This window comes from Rhinolophus hipposideros (assembly GCF_964194185.1).
Source record: "Rhinolophus hipposideros genome assembly, chromosome: 4".
In the NCBI taxonomy this organism is placed as follows: domain Eukaryota; kingdom Metazoa; phylum Chordata; class Mammalia; order Chiroptera; family Rhinolophidae; genus Rhinolophus; species Rhinolophus hipposideros.
This window is the reverse complement of record NC_138050.1, coordinates 49545077-49563524: the sequence shown is the minus strand read 5'-3', so window position 1 is coordinate 49563524 and position 18448 is coordinate 49545077. Positions and strand designations below refer to the sequence as shown.

The window sequence follows — 18448 nt, the reverse complement described above, 5'->3', positions numbered from 1 at the left end:
ATACCTGTTCCCAGCACTCATCATCTTCACTTTCATTTCAGTTGTCTGAGACAGAACTGCCTGAATATATGTATGAAGCTATTACTGGCTATCTTATCTGAACATAACTTGTGTGAGTCTACATGGAATTATTCCTCCATTCTCTGGAGGGCTAAAAATTAGGATTATTCTTTAATACTATATCATAGGATATAGTTTCCGAAGAAAATCAAGAATATGAAATTAATAATAAGGATTGAGAGGGGCAGAGCTCCAAGATGGCTGTTACTAACCTTTAAGGAGGGAAAAGAGGAAACAGAATAGTTGGAGTCAGGGCTAGTTCCCAGAGAACTTCCTTAAATATATAATTTTTATCCTATTTTAAAAATTTTAATTTCTAAGAAACCTATATTTGTTAACAATAATAGTATTCTAACTCCAATATGGTTTTCTCCTTTTAAAAAAAATGTGATAAAATCTTAAATGTGTAGTTTTAACCAAGGCAAATATAAATGTGAACACGTCATGAAACAACGAATTTTTGAAAAAAATCAGATCACATTAATAGGAGGCCTGGGACACTATCCTTTGAGACACAGTATCAGTTATAACTGTAAAACAGAAACAATGGCATTGTGTCAATAACACAACTATAGGGTCAAGACGGGGGTTGATGAAATCTGGTTGGATTTCCTGTTTCAGGCAACTAACATTTGAAAAGGCAGAAGTGGTCTTACTGGGAATAAGAATAGAGAAGAAAAAACAAAAAGTCCAGGAAAAAATATTGAAAAAAGTACAGCATTCTTTCAAATCCACAGCTATTCATATATCCGGAGAATCTTACTAAAGCCCAGAATGTTGGTGAGCATGTATTTTCCCCTGCAATATAGTTAAGGTTTTTGTGTGTTGGAAAATCCAATTTCAAAACCTGTAGTCACTCAGGGTCTAACAACCATAAACATTTTCCAAACTCTACTCAGTGTAAATGTCACTCCTACAAAGAACTGAAATAGTCCCACAAAACAAAAGCTACTGAATTTGTATTTAGATGTTATTAAAGTCTCGGTCCCCTAGAATAAAATGGTTCTGAAAGACAGAAATCAAACTGTCATTTATCTTCCTATTTTCTAGGGATAATGTGTTCAAAATATCCAATCCTGTTTAGGGTGGTTCTCATATCTGCTTTTCAGTCCTAAGGTCAGCATTTAGGTTTTGTTAGAGTGTGTTAGGTTAGCAATTACTTTCAGATTCATTTGGTAGAATTACTTCTACAGTAAAGGGGCGTATAATAAAGCTTACATGTTCACTGAACTTTATAATATGTCTTGAAGTGTTATTGTCTTACCATATTATACCAGGCACTAACAATATATTTCTCCTCCATCTCTCGTTGATTCTTTGTTTTCTCATATTCTTTCTAAAAAACAAGCACATGTAAACATGCAAAGATGTAAACATGCAATAAAATAGTCACAATTAACTGTCTAAATTAATGTATACAACTGCATATAGCAAACTTCTAGAAAAAAAGGATAAAAAATAAAGTATCTTATTGTATAATACAATAAACTACCTCTAAAGAATGGAAGAGTCGGTCCCGTTCCTGGAGCTGATTTTTAAGTGCTTGTATTTCTGGTGCTGCTCCTTGATTCTGTTTAGGATCTAAAGTACGAATAACCTGCAAAAAGTAACAAAAGAAAAAATTTAAAAGTGTCAAACTTAAAGAATGTAAGAAAGCACTCATTAAAAAAAGGATAATCCTTATGAGATCAAAGTTAGCACAAAGATACTTTAAATTTTGAATGTATGAAATAATATTCAATAATTACAAATTTTAATTATATAAAACTTTCAATTATATAAAAGAATCAATTATAAGAAGTAATTCTGGCTTAAAATTAAAAAATGATACTGCAGCAGAAACTACTGACAATTGTCTACCCTTTTACTTTCTTCTGATTTGATTCAGCTGGCCCTTTCCCTCTGACCCGATGTATACTTAGGAAGCAGGTCCCGGTCGTTTAAAAGCTTATCATTGTGGCCCATCTCCTTTTCTGCCAGTGGCTTGGTAGGCATGGGCAGGAGATGCAATTCTAGGTGGCCAACTAGATATCTTCTGTTAAAGGTCTTTTTGCTTTTTGGCCCAATATTTTTACTATCAAAAATGACCAAACCTATAAAAAACTTGAAAGAGCATAATAAACATCCATTCATTAACCCAGATTAACCAACTGCTGCACTGTCACATTTGATTTCTCTCTCTTCACATACACACACACACCACCACCACCACCACCACGCTTGCTTTTTATGGAGGCTATTTTAAAGTAACACGTAGACCTCATGACATGCAACCCTTAAACACTTCACTACGCATCCCATTAGACTAAGGACATTCTCCTACATAATCACAATACCATTATTATCTGTAAGAAAATTAGTAATTTTACAAATCATCACTATTTGGTCCTAATCACATTTCCACAGGTGTCTACAAAATGTCTTTTCCAACTGCCCCTTCTACCCCAATCCAGGACCCATAGATGAATGTACTGATTTGGTCCTTAGGTCCCTCTGGGCTTTTAAAAATCACAACAGCCCTTGTGCTCCCCCACATTCCAATGCCTATTTTGGTTTTTCACAACATTGATTTTGCTCCCAAATTGTGCATTTATTTGATGATTTCCTAAAAGTCTTATTTAACTTGTTCCAATAACCTCAATTTCCCTGGTAATTGAAAGTACCCTCAGTCTAGAAGATTGCTTAGATTCAGGTTAAATACTGCTGGCAATGATACTCCATCAGGAGGCATTAGATGCTGGTTGTCCTACCACTAGTGTAGTTAATTTTTATTACTAGTTAAGGTGGTGACTGCCACTTATTTCCTACATAAAGGTACATTTTCCTCTTGGCACTTCTGTTCTTCTCCTGATCGCTCTCTGCATGAGAAGTCACTGTACCTGCGATTTGAGAAGTCATTGAAACTTGGTCAGAAAGTGGAGTGAGATGCCCACAAATGCATACTTACGCTTTTCGCTTTCTCTAAGTATTTTTTATATCGTTCTTCCATTTGTTTCATTTCCTCTTCTTTCTTCCGTAAAGCTTCCTGTAATTCTTCAATTTTTAAGGCTGCAGATGAGACAGTAAAAAAAAACCGTATTTTAGATTGCAACAAGTTTAAAAATATTCCAACTAACAAAATAGTAAATAGTTAATAGTTTTGAGAGATTGTTTGGTCTATTCCCATAAATAATTTTCTTTAAAAAAAATTCATGATTTTTTTTTTTTTTTACAGAAAGCTTTCATATAAACAAAAACTCTGGTATGGAAGTGCTTGAATTAAAAAGCATCCATTCTTGAGAGTATAATGCTAAGTGAAATAAGTCAGACAGACAAAGCAGAGAACCCTATGATTTCACTGATATGTGGTATATAAACCAAAAAGAACAAGACAAACAAATGAGAAAGAAAAACTCATAGACACAGACAATAGTTTAGTGGTTACCAGAGGGTAAGGGGGTGGGGGGTGGGTGATGAGAGTAAAGGGGATCAAATATATGGTGATGGAAGGAGAACTGACTCTGGGTGGTGAACACACAATGGGATTTATAGACGATGTAATACAGAATTGTACACCTGAAATCTATGTAAATTTACTAACAATTGTCACCCCAATAAATTTAATAAAATAAATAAATAAATAATTTGAGTAAAAGAAAAACAACAAACATCCATTGATGGATGAATAAAGAAAACATGATATATACACAAATCAAATATTATTGACCATTAATTCTGATAAATGCTACAACATGGAGATGTTATACTAAGTGAAACTGAAAGACATCATATTAAGTCAAATAAGCCAGACATGAAAGGACAAATACTGTGTTTCTACTTATATGAGTTACCTAAAATAGTCAAATACACAGAGACAAAGTAGAATAGTGGTTGCCAGAAGCTAGGGAGAGGGAGGAATGGAGAGTTATGTTTAACGGGTACGGTTTCAGTTTGGGATGATGAAAAAGTTCTGGAAATGGATGGTGGTTGCACAACAATGTGAATGTACTTAATGCCAATGAACTGTATACCTAAAAATGATCCTTTTTATGTTATATGTTTTATCATAATAAAAAAGGTAAAAGTCTCTGTCTTGCTCCCACCTCCAAAAAAAGAATTAATAAAGTCAAACTATCTACATGTGTAAATATCAACAGAAGTAAAAGTTTGGCTGACGGCTGACTAAATTCAACTACACTAAGAAAATAACTTCATAAAATATTCATTAGCATTCACAGTTAAGGAAAAACTCACAACCAAACTAGCCAATTTAAGAAATACTGTGAAGAATAAACACTTTTTGTAAATAAAACAAATCTTTTAATTGCTAGAATAGGTAACAGAGCCTATTTCTAAAATAAACACTTTTATATAAACTCATTACCATTAGGGTAATGTATGGCTACCCAATTGAAAACCATGCTAATTAGGAAAAACTCACAGCTGTTGTTAAATCTTGGTTCAAGATCTTCAATAATGGCTCTCTTCTTCTGCAATTCATTATTGGCTTCATGCAGCTTCTCTCTGTAACAAAATATATAACACTGTGTCACCTACTACTGTTTTGTATTTTTTTAAACATCAAATGAAAAATCTTAATTTTTGGAATACACTTGCATAGCACACAGTGCTATGAAACAAAGATGAAAACACTACTCCAACATGAATTTAACATATTTTTAAAATAGGCATAAAATAGAGACAAAAATATCAGAGGTTTAAATAGTAGTCATTTCTTTTGGATAAATCTACACAAGAAGTACAAAGAACTTAACAATCTTTGTTTTTTTCCTAGGAATAAGGATATTATAAAAATTAAATTTAAAACTCTGCAGAGGTTTTACAATGCAAAATCTTATTGCAGAAAAGTGAAGTTTTAAAATAAAAACAAAGAACACTACACCAATAAAAAATAAATTAATGATACATGTGACCAAATGGGTAAATATCACAGAATGTTTAAAATGTGAAGTCCGACTCAATTGGGTAATACTGAATGATCACATTTATATGAACTTCACAAAGTGTCGAAACTAATGAAAAGTGACTGAAATCAGCACAGTGGCTACTTGGAGGATGTAATCATATACACACATCTATATGTATACATACATACAATTAGAAGGGAGAACAAAGAATCCTGGTGTGTTGCTAGAAATATTCTATACCTTATTCTGAGTTACCTATGTATGTAGAAAAACAGTCATTAAGCTGTAGACTTAGGAACTGAGGATTTGTGTACTTTACTATATTTAAGCTACATTCCAATACGAATATTTAAAAAAGTGAATGAACAGAAAGTACATTTTTCCTAGTAGTTATATGATATTTTTAATTCTCCCTATGTAGCATTTAGGGTGGCACTCTATGAGAGGGAAAAGAGGCTACCAAAATTGGAAAATACAGAAAAACACTAATACAGCACTTTACTTTTTCTATTTCTGGTCTTTTCGATGCATAATATATTAATAAATCTTTTTCAACAACTTATTTTTTAAGGGTGAGGCACACACACATCTATATATACATAAACACACATAAAATAAATATATACACTTTAAATAAAAAAAACTAAGCCCAATGAAGAAACAGATTAAAAAATATAAATTATCCCAAAACCATGTATCCCTATCCCCTTCCAAGAGGTAACAAAAATTCAGAATTTTAATCATTTGCATGATTTTTACGATGGGCCTTTGTATGTATTCCTTAACAACATATTGCTTAAAATAACAGATTTTACTTTATACATACGTTACTTATACTGTATGTATTGTTCTGTGACTTCATTTTTTACTTAACATCACGTTCTTGAGATTCATCTATGTTGTTGTTAGCCCTAGTTTACACATTTTTAGTGCTGTATAATGTTTTATTGTTTAAATGTACTCCATTCTATCATTTTACAACTGGTAGTATTTGTATTGTTTCTACTTTTCTGTGATGACAAACAACGTTCTTCGATATTTTCTTCTACATGTCTCCTGGTACACATGGACAACAGCATCTCTAGGAATCTAGAGTGTATATGTAGGGGAGTGGAACTGATGGGTCACAGAATATGTGCATGTTTAAGTTTACCAAGTAAACTGCTGTATACTCCTACCAGCAGTGCATGAGAATCAACATTGGTGAACTTCTTTGGCAATACTTAGTATGTCTGATGCTTAAATTTTACCAAGCTGGTGTGTATAAAATGGTCTCCACTGTCGCTTTAAGTCTGCATGAGAATGACCATCATTTGACATGTTTATGGGCCCTATTGTGGGTTGAACTGTGTCTCCCAAAAAGATATGGTGACGTCCTAATCCCTGATACCTATGAATATGACATTTGAAAATAGGGTCTCTGCAGATGTAATTAGTTAAGATAAGTTACACTGGATCAGGGTGGGCCCTAAATCTAATGACTAGTGCCTTTATCCAAGGAAAGCTATGAGGAGACACAGAAACACAGATAGAAGAAGTCTGTGTGAAGACGAAGATAGATATTGGAGTAATACATCTACAAGCCAAGGAACACCAAGGATTGCTGGCAGCTACCAGAAGATAAGAGAGGGGCACGGAACAAGTTCTCCCTTAGAACTTTCCAAAGGAACCAATCCTGCTAACACCTTGATTTCAGACTTCTGGCCTTAACAAGTGTTAGAGAATAAAATTTTATTGTTTTTAGCCACCTAGTTTATGGTAATTTGTTATAGCAACCACAGAAAATGAATATAGGCCTCTTCTTCATTAATAAATTATTTTTGATGATGATTTTTACCATGTAAATGACTGAACACAGAAAAATGGTCAGGTTATAGTTTTATGAAACAACAGGTATTCTATTTTTTGCAATAAAGGAATGGGAGGTAAAAAAGGGTAGAATTCAGTACTAAATTCTGACTCTAGGTAAACTCACAATGGTTGGGAGGTAACATTTTCTGTTTTAGTACATTAAAAAACTGCCCATTGTTACACTTGCCAGCAAGTGTCAGTTGCTAGGAGTATCTCACTTTCCCCACATTTAAAAAAAGAAAAAAATTAGCATGAGGTAAACTGTCAAGACTACAGCAGTTCTTTCCAATCTTAGTATAACGAGTCAAACTAATTTCTGTGGTATTGAGGATATCTGGTTTACCATAGTGTAACATTAAAACATCCCAACAGGCTAGCAATTCTTGACCACCCTACACTCAATGTGTGAAGGAGAGTTTTGTTACATTGAAATGATTAAATTTGTTACTGAATTCTAGTTAAAGCCTGAAACGTTCCTAACAATGTCAATCTCAGCAAAAGATAGATGGATGATTTCTTCTTCATGAGAAAACAAATGTAATATTTTAAAATTTATTTCATCATCCAGATTAAAAGTCATGTTCAGATATGTCTGTAATTCAAGGAAATGTTTGAAAATCTGTGACAGGTAAACTTTATAATACTTTAAAAAATTTACTTAAAAAAGATTAAGCTGGCCATACTCCAGAGCTGGCACACTAGACTCTGTGGGCCAAATTCAGCATGCTGTTTGTTTTTGTATATAAAGTTTTATTGGAACACAGTCACAACATTAGTTTACGTATTATCTAAGGCTGCCTTCAAGCTACAACTACAGAGCTAAGTGATTGTGACACACACCATGCCTGCAAAGCCTAAAGTAATTACTATCTGGCCCTTTACAAAAAAAGGATTTTGACTCCAAATCTAGAGTGCCTCAAACTCCTAACTATACGTACTATCATGAAGATATAAAACCCTGGAATCTCATTTGCAAACAGTTCCAAAGCAGTCTTTGTTCTGATTTGATACCCTTTAATACCATTAATACCATTAATAGACACCATTAATATGTCTTATAAAGTTCTGTACCTTCAAGGGACACCCACGCCATTGCCTAGACACTCTATAATCACCTAAGAGAAAACATTTATGCTTCACTACATAATATAAGAATGAACGTCAAAGCTTTTATACTTACAGATGTTCTTCAAGCTTCTTCTTTAGAAGAACTGACTGAAAATGGAAAAAAAAAATCATTTTTTACTTGACTTTTTTACTGATAAATTAATTCTTTAATAAAAATTAAGAGCATAGTGGTAACTAACTCTGAGTGAGCCCTCCGTAATCTCTCTGGTCAAAGAGCTCAAGACACACAATGCTCCCAAGTTTATTTCTCTTTGATAAGTGAGAGAGCAGCTTAGGGGTGATAGCAATCAGTATAAAATACCCAGAAACTGCATATCTGAATTCTCTATTTATAGTCAGAATTAAAAAGGCCACTAATGTATATTCTTGAACATGATAGGCAGGTAGAACTCTACTAACTATAGACTTTCCCTAAGACACTTTTCCTATTGTTTTCCTTGCATCATAATAAAGGCTAGGATCAATTTCTATAAATACTTACTGACTTAATCAGTGATTTACAGCTATGCTCAGGTTGCGAATAATTTATGTGATAAGTATGGGAACGTGAAGAACAGTATATGCAATGGAACTTAATATGCTGGAGAATGCAGCTCTGATCTCCTGAAAAGCCAGAGATCATAACTGACCTAAAAATAAGCATAAAGAATAGTGGCATTCTATATAGTATATGAAACCTATACTAGGTTTCATATTTAAACTTAACATACATATAATTATGAATTCTATGAAACATTTCATTTTGAGATAAATGGTTACAAAATTAATTCAGTCAAACCCAATTAATATAGCCTTATAAAACAAATTGTTCAATCACTCAACAGCAGTGAGGAAGGGAAAAAATCTCCTCACACTAAGTTCTTCGATTTTAAATCACCATATTCAATAATGATTACTGTAACTGTTTATTCAAGTCCATTCTAACACATCTCTGGAATATTTCAAATTCATTTCTTTGCTCAATATGTTAGCTCAATGTAATAGCTAGATCAGTGGACCACAATGTCCTCTATCACTGCTTCCCCCAAATATAAAAAAAAGATAATAACCCTATTAACTTCCAATCATTGCTATTTATTCTTTAGTACAGAGGGTGAAATGAAAATATCTCCTAAATACCTTAACTTTGATTTTGCTCTTATGTTTTGCTTAGGCTCTACAAAATTAATTTTAACTCTGAGATAATACATAATAAAATAATGAGTGGTTAACATGCCAGGCACTGCACTAAAGCATGCCATAGACATTGTTTCATGTTAACCTCACAACTCTGAGTAACACCATGTTTCCCCGAAAATAAGACGTAGCTAGATAATCAACTCTAATGCGTCTTTTGGAACAAAAATTAATATAAGACCTGGCATTATATTGTATTATACTATATTTTATTATGTTATAGACCGTTTTTATTATATTATAGGGTCTTTTGTTAATTTTTGCTCCAAAAGATGCATCAGAGCTGATTGATCCGGCTAGGTCTTATTTTTTGGAAAACACAGTATTAGCCCATCTTATAGTTAAGGAAGCCCATCTTATGTGACGCTGGGGAGACATTCAGTAGCTTTCCAGTGGCAGATACCTTTTAAGTATCTTAACCATGAAGTGCATAAACCTATAAAGCAAGTACTCATTTTGCACAAAATTCCCATAATTCAAATATTAGTATCATCAACCGTGATGGCAGACAATATATAAATTAAAAAACTGCTCAATATATAGAAATGAATAGGAAGCCATACTTACAATAGCCTTGAGCAGAAACCATGCCAAGAGACAGAGAGGACATATTAGTATGAAGCAAACACAGCAGCCAATAGAAGGAACGATTTAGTAATTCATGAACAGAAGTAAAAGATATGCAATTTTTTTCAAAAATGTACATTTTTCTTTCTTCTATGGTCTCCTCATCCTGTCTTGTTCTCTGGAGTTTTATACACTGTGGCTAGCTCAAATTATCCATATGACTGGATATAACAATGCTTTTCTGCTTCCATGCTAAAAATAAATGACATAAGAATAATAAAAATGTGCAAACCATCCTACTCTGACTAAAGGTCACATGAACGGGGTGTGCTTTTGTAATAGAAATAGACAGAAATTATGTTGTTCTTCAGAGGGCACCAATTCCCTTTGACAGGTTGTCTTACACATTACATATTCCTGAGATGCAACATTGTAGTTTTGTGAAAGACAGAAGACAAAAACATCTACAATCTGCTGGGGGAAAAAACCACATATTCTGTACTACACTATTTCTCTCAACCATTTTGAAGCACATCATCAGAATAAGCAAAGTTTCTAACTGAAGTTTCTCTATATTAGAAAAGAGCTCTGACAATTTCCAAGAATTTAGAGCAAGAAATCTCACTGGCATCTGGACAGTCTAATTAATGTAAATAGTACTTTATAGGGTTGGCATTTCACTTCTGAAATATGTTCGCTTAAGGTAATGGCACACAGCACATTCAATTAGATTTGATCACCACAGTGATACCTAAGCAGGCTATGCAAAATTATTATTCACAGAATAAATTTCTTTATGTATGTTTTAATATAAGAGAATCCAGTACACTGGTTATCGCTGTAGCACTAAGGCTGAGCTGATACTGGTGTTTCAGCATTTTTACTTCTTATCTACCACACGCCCTTGCCTTCTCAACCACAACAAATCAACAAAGTCTCCTCAATTTAAGGGACCTATGGATTTCACTGAACTAAGAAATGCTACCCACATTGGTTCATCTGTAAGATACTCTTAGTTAGGCTTACTAATATTTTCATACACTAATGGTGGTTTTGCTTCACCTCTTAGCATTCTGGATAAAAGCTTCTTTAAAAATTAAACCATGACATTTCAAACTAGTTCCACTTCAATAAGGGAGTAAGGTTGTTTAAATGTCAGTGACAATTTTAGGAACCAGGAACCAATCTGGGAATCTAAGAACTACCAGCACTTTAATTAAAAGATAAAACCACTGATCTTAGAAAGAAGAGCATGCTGCCAATATTAGCTAGACGTATGTTTAAGAAACTCATAAAATTAGCTCGCTGTCTGTCGTTTAAGAAACTCATAAATTTAAGTCACTGATGAGACCTGAATTTAGGTCACTTTCTGTGACTACTTTCAGGTTTTAAGTAATATACTATTTTAATTACCTTTCATGCCTCTTGTTTTCATATCCTCTCATATTATTAAAGCTGGATAATACTGGATATACATATAGTTTTAACATACATCCCCAAAATAACTCTGAGTGGAAACAACCAAATAGGTTTTTCAAAGGCCAGTTTATATTATAGCAAATTACACCGGCAACAGGAAAAAAACACACAAAAAAACAAACCACCTGGCGGAAGCAAAGATTAGTCACTAAATTTGGCTAATGTACTAGGTGCTACGTAAGCACTTTGATGGATGGTGAGCATGAGGAGATGAAGAAAGACCTAGTTCCTGGCTCAACATATTTTACTATATTCTGGATTTGAGAGTGCCAGGCCAGCAGGCAGGGCTATGATAGATACACAGTGTTAAAGAAATATTTAAAAAGGTCAGTGAATTTATATTTGAGTGTATGTTAGGGGTAGCCAGAGGGATTCAGAGAGGATGAGATTCTAGGGATGACATTATTTTCTTAAATATCAATTTTATATGGAAGATTTTTATTTGAATATGTTAAGTTTCTACCAGCATTTTTTCTTTTTTCGACCACAGGGCGAAACCCTATACTTTGCATACTCAATTGAGCACATATAAAAGATAAAACCTCAATTAATTCCTTAGCTGATAACGACAAATAAACTTCTAATTCCCAGCAGAGTAAATCTGAAAGAGACAACAAAGTACTGTCTGGCCTTTTTAATAAGGAACGTTAGTAAAAATAAAACACTGTTTATTTTCTATAACCAATATAATTATAAATGATTTTGATAGAGACCATCAAATAAAAATATGAAACTGTTGGACCATGGTTGGTCCATATTAAAACTTACATCTTCTGCTTTTGATCCTTGATCTTGCAAAGATTTTTGCAATTCTTCGACTTGTGACTGTACTTCCAGAAGTCTTTGATTCACCAACCTAGAAATCAAATGAACATTAATTTTCCAAATTCTGACTTGATTTATGCCTTTTTCCTTAGGTTGTCATATTGGTTACAGAAGCAGTAAATTAGCAAAACCAAGCCTAATGTTATAGTAGTAGTAGCTTACTATTTTTCATATTGCTTGAAATTTCTATGATTATTTCCAATGTAGTGTTTTGTGCCCACATTTTGTCAAACTGATGTATTTATGCATATCTATTTATCTAGAATTCACTTCAACATATTTATTCAAACTATGTGTCAGGCCCTAGCGTTAGCACTAGTGTTAAAAGATCTCTGCACTTAAGGAATTTAGGGAGGAGGCAAAATGTAAACAAATAAAATACAAGATAAATACTTCAACAGAGTACACAGATGTATACAAAAGGAAAGATGACTGCTCAAAGAAGCAAAAACTGTTTCTAATTGTGTGAAGGATAGGCTTAACTTAAACTAAATCTAGAACAATAAATAAAATATTTACATGGTTATGGGTAAAAGGAGCATTCAAGACGCATAAAGTATCTGGAACTTAACCTATAATCTGGCCTAAAATTTGGCTGGATCTGGAATAACCTAGCCAGCCTTTAACAATGCTCGTTCTGGAGCTCAACCTTCATAAATTCTCTAGAGGTCATTATGATGCAACCTTCAGTAGACCAGTTTGGTTCCTAGGTCTCGACTCATGTTGAGGATTGCAAGGGAGAAACATGATCAGATGGTATTTTAGGAAGATCACATTGGTTTGAGAGTGGAAGACGTTATTAAAAAGTTCAGAGCAGGCATGAAGACTGGGAAGAGGCTATTACAATAATTACCAAATATGTCTCAAATAGAAGGGAACAGAGGAGGAAATGTATTGGAAAGGCAAAAGAACACAAGGAATAAAACACCACACTTAGGATATTAAGTAGGAAGAACGTGAAGAGTGGAAGAGGAACAAAAATGGTCTATGGCAAATCACCAGCCACAGGGTTGAAAGAAATCTCACCCTGGAGAATAATCAGAGAATCAGAAGAAACATGAGAGAGGGGTTACTGAAATTAAAAACAACAACAACAACAACAAAAAACGTTTGAGGAAGGGGAAAACAGTCAACAATAATGAATATAGCAGAGAGACGAGGAAAGATAAAGTCTTGAATGCTCACACTGCACTGGCCATTTACCGGATGACTGGTTACTTCAGTAAGAAATAATACTTCAGTGAAATGGTGGTAGTAAAAGCCAGGCTGCCTCAAATTAAGGACAAAACAGCGCAATGAATATTTAGAATCCAAACAGCCAGAAAGTTCAATAAGACATTTTTTTACTCAACAAGTTATAAGAAATTCTGATCATAAACCCATAATTGAGAATCATAGTAAAAATACAATCAAATCTGTAATAACTGATTTTTTTTCATTTCAGGAAATAGAAAATCTGAGTGCTTTTTCCTTCTTTTTTTTTTTAAAGGAGGGCGCAGTTCACAGTGGCCCATGCAGGGACTGAACCGGCAACCTTTGTGCTGCCAGCACCACGCTCTAACCAACTAAGCTAACCAGCCACCCCTGAGTGGTTTTTGAATAGTGAAAGAATTCTCTGAAAAATCCATATTCAGTATGGAAACAGAGGTACATAAATACATTACTAGTGACACTTTAACTTTGTTTAATCTTTTCAGAAAACTATATGGAAATATATATCAAACTAGGAGACTATTTCAACAATCCATCTTAGCCATTTTTGAAATTATTTAGTCAACAGGTATTGTAAGCCTACTAGGTGGAGACCACTGTAAATGTGATAAAACGTAAGCAGTCCATACCAAGATGTTCCTTGGAAAGATTTGAAAGCAACCTAAAAGCCCAGTAATGGCGAATGGACGAGCTAACATAGCAATATAACTGTTAAAGTATGAAGCTAACGTGCGTACACACACGCGAAGCTATTACAAACATATGTAAATATATATGAAAAAAGTTCATCTACAAAATAGACTAGAATTATAATGCCCACCTCATGGAGTTGTTTAGAGGATTAAGTGAGATAATATATAATGTGTCTAGCACAGTGTCTGCACATAATAGGTGCTCTATAAATGCCTCCATCTTCTTTCCCCTCCTTCAGGAGTTCAGTTAGTTAACACTTGAATCAAGTCTAATTACACATAATAGTCAAGGGGGTGTAGGGAGAGGATGAGCTTGAGATCACAATATACTCTGAGAGGTAAGGCAAAAAGATCATGTATGTTTTGAGAAAGCTCCCTGAGCAATTCTGATATGGTTCTACTCTCAACCCTGTATGCCTCTCCTACTATTGTTTGAGGGTCAGTAGGTATTACCGATTTAATAATGCTAACTTACTGGAAAAAACCAACTGGAAAGGACTTAGGAGGTTTACTACAAACCCTTCCTTCTAACAGATGATATATGGATGGTGAGCAAATTGTATTTAAGGTCATCTCATTAAAAGACTCAGTGGGACTAAAACTGAGGTTTCCTGGTTCTAGTCCAGTGCTGTAAACTACTAAGAGATTAAGTTAGAGACAAAAATAATGTAAATACTTATAAAACTCAGTAAGAACAAACTTAGAGTAATTCACTTAAGAGAAGAACACCATCCTGTGAGAAGACAGAAAAAAAATAAATGTTTTACAAATGTGGCAGAAGATAAATTGGCAAGAAAGAGGGTATGGGTTAGGCAGAGGCTTTCTAGTCGGGTAGCTCAGGTCTGAGCCCAAATTCCCTCATCTGTAAAACTTTAATAAATTAAGACTACATACTTAACACAATGTTTGGAAAAAACAGGAGCTTAATAAATGTTAGCTGTTATTATTATTATTGTTATAGGTCATAGATGGTTATAATCTAAAGGTAAGTTATCATTAGCTTTGCAATTTAAGACACAAACATGATACTAAGTTGTAAACAGCTGTAAATGATATAGGGACTTGGGCGGTAATGAGTCATCTACATACAGGAGTACTGTACGAATGACAACTAGCTATTCTGTTCCTGATGAGAAAAGAGCAATAGCTGTAAAGCCTGTGACAAAAAATGCAAAGCATTATAAAAGAAATTGTGGGTGCTGATGCACTAAAAAAAATTAGGGAGAAGGCTTCCCTGGCTAAGGTGACTGAAAAACAGCCCAGAGGCAGATGATGAAGGAGATGAACACAAGATGCTCTCCCCACAGGGACGGCATGATTGCCAGCTGTGTTCTACAATTCCTCTTCCTCCCCCTTCTCATTTTCCACTTTTTCTAAGGAATTTAAAAAATATTCATTCTCTATGTTCTTAAAAATTGATATAAAATATTTCTCCTTAGGTTTATGCTTAATTATGTTCTAATAATTGCCCTGGTATTTATATTGTTTGCTGATTCTACCCCAGTAGCTTTAAAAATTAGAGCTATAGGAAGAACAGCAGGGTACATAAAATAGTCGTAATAATTTTGACTCACAAGATCAACTCACACCTGGGAAATGCCAAATCAATCAGGCATAATAAACAAGGAATCTATAACATCAGGCAAATTATGAAATTATCAATAAAAATATCAAATCCCTTAAAAATGACAGAATATCACAGCACTAAGAAAAAGAAAAGACACCATATGCTTGGTATCTTAGAAACATTTCCCAAGAGGAGAAATAAACCAAAAGATTGTCATAACAAAAGTAACTCTTGCCAGAGTATGCTACTGCTTTTAAAGTAGCTTTGAATGACTATACAATGTAAAATGCTGAAAAATTATAAGCAGAAAAGTGATTTTCTTGTTAAATTTGCAGATTCTAAACCTCAAAATAATTGAATTGTTCATAGGATGAATGATTTCATTTTAGGGTCACAAGAAATAACAGGCTTTTTGTTTCTGAAAGTTCTGTTAATTCAATTATGATGGTTCTTACTGCTTTCTTCATGCCAAATGATCCTTTGAAACAGTAGCTCATAAAAACAGGGTAAACTTTATTAATCTGAAAAATGACTTGAATTGAAATTGTTAAAGACTGAATTATGGTCATTTTTTTCAATCCTCTTGTTTTAATTAGTGATTAGAAAGGGAAAATGGTAGGGCTTTGAAATCATTTTGTTTGAATAAATAAAGAAGAGGATATTATTTATTATAAAGAGTCACAATACTCTGGCAAGCCTGTCCATAAATAGAGAAATGGATTAAAGTACTCTTAAAGGATATGGAATAATACATTATCACTTTTCAAAATACAATTCACACCTTTAAGGGAATCAAAATCAAGTCAAACAGAGAAAAGCTGTGGTTAAATGCAGCTGCCTGTATACATTCCTACCTATTCTCTGTCTCCAGTTCATTCTTGCGTAGATTTGCATCATCTAGAAGGCTCTGCAATAAGGCAATTTTTTCATTGTCTGAACCCTCTTGGTTAAGTTTTAACATCTTATTCTCATGCTGAAGACGAATAAGTTTCTCCCTAAATGAGCAAAAGAAAAACTGATTATCTGGTATATTAATGCCATACAGTTATCAAAATCCAGCTATGCACAGTTGCAGATTTAATACATGGAACAGAAATGAAAAACAAAGTACTTGCAAAGAATGTACTCCTGTTGTAACTGGCTAAGACATTACATTCCAGGTCTTAAGAACTTTCTTTTTAGAATGGATAATCTGAAGGTAACACATTCTCCAAATATCATGATTTCTAATGAAAGAGATTTCAAAATTCCATTTCCTTTCTGATTGAAATATTTAAGCTATGAATGCATTTAGATATTTGTTGATTATTTCTCATCAAAAAAAAATCTCTAAAGTTATGCTCTTAAATGACTAATTACTTGATGGCAAGATATAATAGTCAATGAAGAATGCTTTCAAGATACGCAGTTCACCCATTCCTACAGATATGTAAAACGGTATTTTTGTAACAAGCCAGATTATCAGAACCAAGTTATTGGACTGCATTGCTTTGGGCTCCTTGAGTCATACCAAAAGCTTACATTGAGGGATGTTAAAAGCAACAGCCATACAAAACTTGCCACTACATTTACTAGGGTGACATAATACTAATTCATCTGAAGATATAATTGAAGATCTACTTGTTGAAAATATAATTCATTCTTTACTTTACATAGGGTCATTTTTTGAATAAGTATCTATTAAGATACTTATATAAGATACTATGAAAATCTTTGCTTCTTGTAAAAAAAGAAAAAACAAATTAACACACAAACAAAACAGTCTGCCGTTTTTTTGGTAAACACCACGACTCTAATAAAGTACTTGTACTTCTGTTGTTCAAAAATGAAAGTCAAATTTGTGGCCCCACTCAAGCAATTAAAGATAGAACTTGACATATTTTGTATATGGACAATAAAGACTAACATATTTTCCAATTACAAAGTAAAACACATTCATTGTAGGGAGGGGAGGATAAATGAGAAGAAACTAGAAACTCTCCATAACCCTATGGTGCAAAAACTTTATAAAATGGATCACATAGTACATGTTACACCGATATCTTTTTACAATTAAATTTTCACAATCTTTTCATATCATTAAATATCAGATTTTAACATTTTAAAAAACATGTTAAAATACATGAATTATTAATCAATACCTAATTTCTAGACATTTAGATAGTTACCAATTTTGAGCTTTAACATGTTAATAATGATATGCTTTGTAAATAAACTTTTGTGTATATCTTTGGTTATTTCCTTAGGATTAATTTCCAGAAGAGTAATTTTGAAGTCAGAAGATAGGCACACTTAGACAATATGTATATTCTACCAAACTGCTCAAAAAGTTGTACGACCACAAGAAAAAACATTTGTAATTATGTGTAGTGATGGATCTTAACTAAATTTATGGTGGTAATTATATCACAATATATACATATATCACATCATTATGTTGTATATCTAAAACTAATACAATTAATATGTCAATTTTATCTCAATTATTAAAATGTTATTTTTTTAAAAGTTGTAACTCTTTACTCTTTTACTCCTCGTTTATGAGGTTTCCAATTCTCCACATCCTTAATATCAGTGAAAATTAAAACACAATAGGTTTTTACAAATTTGATAGGCAAATTTCATTGTGTATTAAGACTATTAGCCAATTGTCTATAACATGTTGCAAATTTTCATCCCTTTTACCATTTCATTATCTTGATATCTCTTCTGGACACAGAGTATATTTTAATTTGTACAGTCATACTCAAAAAAACCACTTTATTTGTTGAACTTTTTAATCATTGTTCTTTTCCTCAGTTTAAGAATCCAACTGCATTACCTATAAGCTTCCTTAAAATTGTGTTTTGGGGCATAACCATTTAATTATGAATATTCATAAATAATAAGTGTTTATTCATTCAAAAAACTTCATTTGTCTAATATAAAGTACCATATCAGATGGCAAAAAAGTTAAAGCTATACTAGATGTTTCCAGAGTTGGT

At 33.2% G+C, this 18448-nt stretch overlaps 1 protein-coding gene across 2 annotated transcripts in view; it reads right to left on the bottom strand.

Moving 5' to 3' along the window:
- The window catches only part of HOOK3 (hook microtubule tethering protein 3), an 81953-nt gene that overhangs the window by 5779 nt on the left and 57726 nt on the right, over positions 1-18448 (bottom strand). For both annotated transcript variants that reach the window (XM_081045774.1, XM_081045775.1), the window contains 7 exons: positions 16319-16459; positions 11937-12024; positions 7999-8033; positions 4481-4563; positions 3008-3108; positions 1553-1657; positions 1325-1396 (listed from right to left, as the gene is read on the bottom strand). In XM_081045774.1, the coding sequence (XP_080901900.1) occupies positions 1325-1396; positions 1553-1657; positions 3008-3108; positions 4481-4563; positions 7999-8033; positions 11937-12024; positions 16319-16459 (625 nt within the window). The remainder of the gene's footprint in view (positions 1-1324; positions 1397-1552; positions 1658-3007; positions 3109-4480; positions 4564-7998; positions 8034-11936; positions 12025-16318; positions 16460-18448) is intronic.